The sequence below is a fragment of the Fukomys damarensis genome, unplaced genomic scaffold, assembly GCF_012274545.1.
Source record: "Fukomys damarensis isolate Sample0158 unplaced genomic scaffold, DMR_v1.0_HiC HiC_scaffold_13, whole genome shotgun sequence".
In the NCBI taxonomy this organism is placed as follows: domain Eukaryota; kingdom Metazoa; phylum Chordata; class Mammalia; order Rodentia; family Bathyergidae; genus Fukomys; species Fukomys damarensis.
Window position 1 is genome coordinate 36747378 of NW_022900925.1, and position 7864 is coordinate 36755241.

At 53.8% G+C, this 7864-nt stretch overlaps 1 protein-coding gene across 1 annotated transcript in view; it reads left to right on the forward strand.

Moving 5' to 3' along the window:
• Wipf2 (WAS/WASL interacting protein family member 2) overlaps window positions 1-5123 on the forward strand; it is a 33877-nt gene extending 28754 nt beyond the window's left edge. The window contains exons 6-8 of the mRNA XM_033763124.1: window positions 1-70; window positions 1208-1309; window positions 1647-5123. Of these exons, the coding sequence (XP_033619015.1) occupies window positions 1-70; window positions 1208-1309; window positions 1647-1687 (213 nt within the window). The 3' untranslated portion in view covers window positions 1688-5123. The remainder of the gene's footprint in view (window positions 71-1207; window positions 1310-1646) is intronic.
• Window positions 5124-7864: the final 2741 nt, after the last annotated feature.

The window sequence follows — 7864 nt, forward strand, 5'->3', positions numbered from 1 at the left end:
CCCCCGCCGCCGCAGCCCCTGAGGAATGGCCACCGGGACTCCATCGCCACGGTGGTCCGCTCCTTCTTGGGTGAGCATCGCTGTGCCCGACCGTTAGCTCCTCCCGGGGCTGTCGCCCGGACTGCTGTGCCGGTCCGCTGACGTCTCTGACCTGATAGGGCGCGGGCAGAGGAAGCCCGCAGGTGTTTGTGCTAGGTAATGCTTTGCAACAACTCCCAGACCGCATCCTCCTCCAGATCTGTCAGGTGGGAATCCCGTTTCCTGGGAAGTAGAGCGGCTTTCTGGCTCCTTACAAGCTAAATAAGCTTAGGATGTGGAGGACCTGGGTTAGGTCCTCCGGCCCCACGAAAATTAATCGTCATCATAAACTAAAACCATTTTGTAGCTGCTCCCTGGCGGTGTTATGTGGAAGAAGTCACTTCATTTCTCTTTCGTTATTTTTAAAACAAGGAAGTTGAACAGATCGGGAACCTGTCACAGGATCTTCCCAGGTCATAAATGTTGGTGCTCCAAAGTGTGAGGTCTGAATGCGCCCAGAGTGGAGGTTGTCCGGAGGATGTCAGACCTCTGCTGAGTGCCCTGAGAGGGTCCCTAGCACCGCAAGATGTGGGAGGCACCAGGTTCTGCCCTGAGCATCCATCCTGTGTAGGAACCTTTGTGAGGTGACCCAGCCACACCTCTAGGAACTCAGGCCTGCTTGGGCGGGAGCCATGGGGAGGGAGCGGGGCTGGAAGAGACCCAGTGTGGTACGGACTGCATGGGAGCAGCCCAGACCGAAGGGTTAGAGCTACCGTCCATGCATATCTGTCTCAGCCAGAGTCAGTCTTCCCATTCAAGATGGATTTCCACCAGTTTGTAGGCACCGTTCTGGTAGCACTCCAGTGGTCTCTGAGATGGCTGAGTGCTTGAGACAGACTGTACTTCTCTGTGCTTTCTGCTTGCCTGCAAACAGATGGCCTCTTCCTGGTCACACACCTGATTTCTGGCGGAAAATGGGAAAGCCGCAGCTCAGACTCCCTGAGATCAGCAGTCTTCGAGCAGGTCCCCTGTGCAGGGCGGCCTCTGAGGCGCTGCTGTTGTGCAGGGACCTTGGCTCCGCAGTTGGGGGAACGTGGTACATCCACATGTGCCACAGCTGAGCTGGGAGCCGGGGTGGCACAGGAGACACGACAGGGTGACAGAATTTAACACTCTGCTCTCTTCACAGATGACTTTGAGTCTAAGTATTCCTTCCATCCTGTAGAAGATTTTCCAGCTCCAGAAGAATATAAACATTTTCAGAGAATATATCCCAGCAAAACACACCGAGGTGAGGCAGGAGTAAAGAAGCAGTTCTCATAACTGCACATAACAGATTTTATGTTTTCCTAGTTCAAATTTTACTCGTTTTCATTTTCATTTAAAAAAAGCACAGACGGGGCTGGGGGTTTAGCTCGGTGGTTCAGTGCTTGCAGGACCCGAGTTTGATCCCTGGTACAAAAAAAGAATTAAAAAAAAAAGCACAGACACTACAGACGCTAGTCCCAAGGTTTCATAAAGGTGAAGATCCTGTCTCCTCTCTCAGGGATGTTCATTTTTTTCTGAGTTGCTGTGACACACACGTGTGTGGTTCCTTGGGGTTGCTGACATGCATGTGTGTTTTCCAGCTGCCCGCGGAGCCCCTCCCCTGCCGCCCGTTCTCAGGTGAAGCCTGGCCGGTCCCGTCCCTCAGGAAAGGACAGACCTGCTCTTCTCAGATGGCCCCACCCCGAAACCTGCATGAGCACTCCCGCCCGACTCCAGCGTCCTCTGGCTCGCCTCCATCTCTGCGTCTGTCCCACACTTGTGACGGCTCTGGTCAGCAGAGGGCTCACAGCTGACTCCCTCTGCCTCCGCCAGCCCTGCTGAGAAGAGGAGAGAGCCCCGCCTCTGCCTTCCTGGGGAGGGTGCCTTGCTGTGGACAGAGCAGCAGGGTGGAGCGGGCGCCATACGGTCTGCTGTCACCCAGGGCAGGGAGGCGCGGCAGGTGCATTGTCTGCCCCGGGAGGCTCCACAGCCAGGACTTCTGTGGTGAGGAAGCATTTACAGTAAAGCAAGGGAGGAGTTCCAAGAGTAGTGATCTGTTTTAAAGGTCAGGTTTGGAGAAGGTGAGGAAGTGGCTCTGCTTTATTTCCAGGGGTATTTTGTTCTGTTCTCACCCCCCCTCTGACCCAGGGCTAAGGTAGTCACCATCACTAAGTACTAATCAGCTGACTAAACATTTAATCCTCGGAGAGGGTGAAGTAAACTGAGGACCACTTAGAGCCAGTCAGTTCTGCAGCTAAGGGACCAGTGCCATCTGAGCCCCTGGGACTCCCTGCCTCCTTTCCTTGAGGTGCTGAAGGGTGTTCTCCCCGACCCCAAGCCCTTCTTTTAGGGCACATGAGTCATTCCTGTCACAAGCCCCCAAAACCTCTGGTGGGAGATAGGAAGGTGGGGCCTGGGCCTCCGCCTCTGCCCTGCTTTTTTCTGCCTGGCCCTGCTGCGGCGAGGGCCCTTTGCATGCTCTTCGGCCCCCGGAGACCAAGGACGCAAGGGTGAAACACCGAGGGCTGCAGGACCTTGGGGCCTCCCTCTTCTGGAACTCTGCTGTCTGCCCGGCAGGATCTTCCAGCTCCCTGCTGCACCCACCTCACCTTCCAGGCCTGCAGGGCAGCACAGCAGTGTAGGAGCGGGTGAAGTGGGGAGTGGACCCTTGGAGGCTTCAGGGTTCTCTGTGTAGGGTCCACAGACTTCGAGAGGTGTCCCCAGCCCAGGGGTCCACCTGGCAGCCGGTAATATGGGTAGTCAGGGCACAGAGAGTGGGGGCTCCAGCTGAGGCTGGAGGGTGGGGCAGCGGCTTTCCCTCCTCCAGGGCAGGCAGCATGGGCTCTGGGCTCCACAGGCTGATGGGTCAGCTTGCAGTCTGCCGTGGGAGCAGGGAGGCCAAGCTGTCCTGACCCTTCCTCTGTCGCCAGACACCGTGCAGGCTTACACTGCCGCGGGGACCTTTCGGTTCCGCCATAGGCCAAGGGTCTGGGCCAGCTCCGCGCAGTGCCAGGCAAGGGAGGGCTCTGGGTTGCATGTTGGGAGGCCGCCGTCCGTGCCATCCCCCAGACCACGCTGACTCGGCACACCACGATTAGCTCTGTCACTGGACTTGTTGACCATTCTTTGTTTACCACTGTTGTTTTCTCATCTGTTAGCAGCCATTCCCAGAAGTGTCCCCAGCATCTTGAGGCAGGGAGGGCGCAGGAGCTGCCACTGCAGCGAGTCCCAGGGTAGACGCTGGCGAGTGACTGAACTTTGACTGTGAAGTCTTCCCATTTATTTTTGAAATGGGAGTCGATGCCTTTGTACAATGTTCTCAAAGTGTGTCTTTTTCCCTTTACTCAAACATAGAGCAACAAAGTATCTCAAATAAAGCCAAACCCCAGCTTTTCATTGGGGCTGCTACCTTCCTCCTCATGACCTGCTGGCCCTTGTGTCCCCAGCATTCAGACTGTGTCACGTAGGTACCCTGTGTTTCCACTGCTGGCCTTCAGACAGTGGCCTGGCCCTGGCCTGATGGAGTGGATTTCCTTCAGGACACTGGTGACGCAGTGCTGTTGAATCAGCTTTGCCTTACACACTGTATGGTCCCGCTGTGAATAACAGGTTTATTATGTATGTATATTTGCTATTGAGATGGGAATGCAACCTGCGTAGTTACCAGTCGATTTTGTGTGTTGTACAGAGCTCATACTACAGGTTCAAGGTGGGGACTAAACTACTCACCTCTGAACCGCTCCTGGGATCTGTTGGTGGGAGGTCCTCTCTGGGGAAGCTGGCTGGTCTCATGTTGAGGCTACACCGGTCCCCTTACCTCCCTCGTGCCCTCCTGGGGGAAGTGACATCGCTCAGCTTAGCGTGGAGAAGCTGTGTGCGCGGCCCTGATGTCGGCTTGGCTTATGATGTTTTTCCCCAGCAGGGAAAACATGCTTGTCGCTTTCCTTTAAACGTGCTCGGTGCCCTCTCCCCGCTGCGGTCAGTGCACCTGGACCAAAGCACTCATACTCCAGGCGTGGCTTTCTGTCCCGGGATCTGCTCCAGCTACAAGCCCCACGCTTCCACAGCTGGGGCAGCAGAGTCGAGCTGCTCCTTCTCCCAGGTTCCCAGCTTGGAGCCCACGTTCACCTCCTGAGAGAGGTGAGGAAAAAGTTGTAAATAGACTTGCTACAGAGCAACTCAGGGTTGGGGTGTGTGTTCATTCTCCTGATGACTTGAAATAATCTGTAGGCCACGTGCTCCTGGGGGTGGGGGAGAAGCCCATCCGGCCCTTCCCGCCTGTAGCGCTGGGGTGAGTGGGCCTGGGCATCCCTGGACGGCACCCACTGCAGCTCATTTCCACACATTCCGCTGTCCTCTGTCTGTCCCTGTCGCCTGCCTCTGCCCTAGAGCCACAGGCTTCCTGTCGAGCCACCCAGAGTTAGGGAATGGGAGACTGGGAGACGAGAGGACCCCATGACTCTGCCCTCAAGGTTCCTCTCTTAAAATGAAACAAACTTATAATCACCTTCAAAGCCACATGCAAAAAAGAAAAAATGAGAACTGTGTAACCGAAGGGAGGGTTTGGTTCCATTCAACTCCACGTTCATTGTGCCTTTATTTGTGATAGATTTCTGTGCTTTCCTCCTCTGCGTCTTTGGAGCAATTAAAATCCTCCTTGATAAGTGCAGTTTCCTCCTTTCCAGTCTTGTTTCTGACACTGGCCGGCTGCTGCTCTCTGTCTTGCACCTCGTTATGCTGGTGGCAGGGGGTTCTGGCCTTCTCAAGTCTAATCTGCCCTTTCCTAGTCAACACTGAATAAAAGATGAGAGCAGGTGTGTGTGTGTGTGTGTGTGTGTGTGTGTGTGTGTGTCCAGCCATCCGTCTGCATGTGGATCAGTTTCTTTTTTAAAAAAATAATTTATTGTATGATTTATCTTGGATTTATATTCTGACTACAGTGCTCCCTCTCCCAAATAGCACTGATTTTTTTTTCTACCCCTAAAATGTGTAATCTGGTCTCAGGTTGGATTCTTTGGTACATTTCCTCCTTCTGGAAGCCGTGCAGTTTAATTAAACCTTGCTTTAAAAACCACACACACAAAGCTGCAAACTGTGTGCTCTTTGGAAAGTCACCCCGATGGTGGCGTAGGGAGGGGACAAAACCTGTGGCGTCCTGTTCCGGGCATCTGGTGGTTTCATTCTCCGCCCCAGCAGTAGGCCACTGTGCCAGTTCTGAACAGCCCAGGGTTCTGACCGCCGTGGCCCTGTGCCCTTTCCCCACGTTCCTTAGGGTTCTTTCTACCTGCGACGCACAGCTGATTCTCAACGAGTGGAGGAAGGGGCGCGGAGCATCTGGGCCTGCGTGTCTCCATGGGGTCGCTGTCTTTTAAGCGGTGATCATATCTGGTTTTCTTGAACTTTGACTTCAGGGGTAGATATTTCAAGGAGGCATTCTTTGCTTCCTGTGGTCAGCTGGCAGAGCTACCGCGCAGGTGCAATGAGCTTAACTTGCACTTTCGTTGCTAGCAAAGGTCTTGAAATCTGTCCTACGCTGATTCATCATGGGTGTGCATTTGAATTACATGCTTTAGATTCAAAACTATGAAGGAGGACTTACAGGTTATTTGACCCATCATCATTAATTTGATTAATAAACTGCCTGTTTATTGATTTAATTGCTCTGATTTTAATTAGCCAGCGAATGGAACTGGCCGGTACCACCCTCAGCTTCCGGGCTGAGCTCCTGCGCATGTGCACTCAGAGGGTGCCAGGCCGGTCGTTCCGGTGTGGCCTCATTCCTGCTCCGTGACACTGCATGATAAGGACTCTCATTGCTCACTCTAATTACCACTGAGGCGCAGCTGCTCCTGGGAATGGGCCTCTGAGGTGTTTTCCCGATCCAGGGTGGCTAGCAGGGCGCTGCCCACCTGGCATCCGAGTCCTCTGTGGCAGAGTAAGAGGACAAAATTGCCACCCCGAGGATGACTGGGGAAGGGCCACCTCTGAGATCACTGGAACCCACAGTCAAGTTCACCTCCACGCAGCTCTTGAGCAGCTGGGTGCACACGGGGCCTCAGACGCCTGCACTCAGGACCTGGGCCCTGGGCCTCAGAGAGTCCGTGGCCAGCAGCCTCCAGGGCAAACTGCAGGGTTTACACAGGGTCTGGAGTGGTCGGGTGTCCCGACATAACCCTGCTCACAAGGTCCCCTTGCTTCAAACACACAAGAGGGATTGATGGCAGTGTGTCCTACTAGGATAAATTTTTAAATTTAAACATTCATCCTGATCGTGCCTTGAGCATCCACGGAATCCTCCTGTGATTAAAGGGTAAGCGTTTGATTTCACATCCACCTCTAGCTCTTCCAGTTACTAGCTGTGTCACCTTGAAAAGATCACTCACCCCCGTACTCTCGTTTCCCCATCTGTAAAACGGAAGTAAATACCGCCTTTGTGGGGGGCGGGGAGGAGTAATGCAGGGAGACAGGTAAGACACTGGCTCACCCAGCTGCACTGCGTGCTGTGTGCACTCTAATCTCCTGCGTGACTAAGTGCTGCTAACCCATGAGTGTAATGTCGTTGCTTTCCCGTTTCTCAGCTTTATGGTTCTATTTTATTTGCTATTGGAGAATAAAAGATAAAGTATTTGCCACCACCTAGGATTGGGCTCCTGGCGTTTAAAGGGAACTGACGGGTCATGAGCTTTGGAAACTGGTCTGAAAACTACTGCTCTAATTTATACTTCTCATTAAAAGCTCAGCTTGTCTCTTCTAGAACGATCTTCCCTGCCCTAAAACCCTGGTGTTTGGCCATAAAAGACCTTAAAGTTAAAGAACCATAATTATTTCCAGTCTCCACAAAGCCTAGATTAATGTGAAGTGAAAAGGTGCATGGAAAATAATATTTTCATACTGAAAAAAATAGAGTTGGTTCTTATCACTTCTGGAGCACAAGAGATACTGCGATGAAGTGTAGCTTTTTCTATCATCTAAGGTTGAACCTAGAAAGTTAGCACTAAGTTACATCCTGAGCCCTTTTTGTTTGAGAGGGGGTTTCACTAAATTGCCAAGCTAGGCCGGGGATTTAGCTCTGTCGTGCCGCTGCCTGCCTCACAAAGCGCAAGGCCCTGAGTTCGATCCCTGGTACCAAAACAAAAATTGCCAAGCTGGCCTGGAACTTGGGATCCTCCTGCCTCAGCCTCCCAAAATACCTAAGATTACTGGTGTGTACCACCGTGCTTGGCTTGATCGTATAGTTGCAGAACTTCATCGCGGTGTCAGGAGCATAGGTTCCTAGTGCCGCTGCCGCCTCCACCAGCCAAGGTGCCCTGACTTCTAACCCCGTGCACTCTCCCTCAAAGCCTTGCATTTCCAGAGTTGAGCAATAGAAGCGAGCAAAGACGCACAGCATTGCGCCTGGCCCACGTAGGGCGTCCGGTGTGGTTGGTATTACGTACTAGCTCATGGAAATGCAGCCCATCAGGAAAATGAACCTGGGCACGTGTGGCAGAGAAGGGACAAGGGCGTCGTGACACTCAGGAGCAGGAACGCAGGAGAGTCGCAGGGAGCACTGACTACACCTCCCGTCCGGCTTTGCAGTGGGGCGGGGCGCATCTCCGCGCGCCAGCTGTCTCCGCGCGCCTTCCGCGGAAGCCCCGGATGTAGATGCCTGTTCCCGCGGGCCGGGTAGGCGTGGCCTCACGGCGGCTCTGAGATTCGTGACCTTCTTATTGGCTGTAGGTCTTCCAGCAGGATTGGTCGCCGAAGAAGGGGAGGGGCCTGGGACCCTCGGCTCGGGCGCAGCGACCAATCGGAAGCCGGGCTGGGTTTTGGCGCGAGC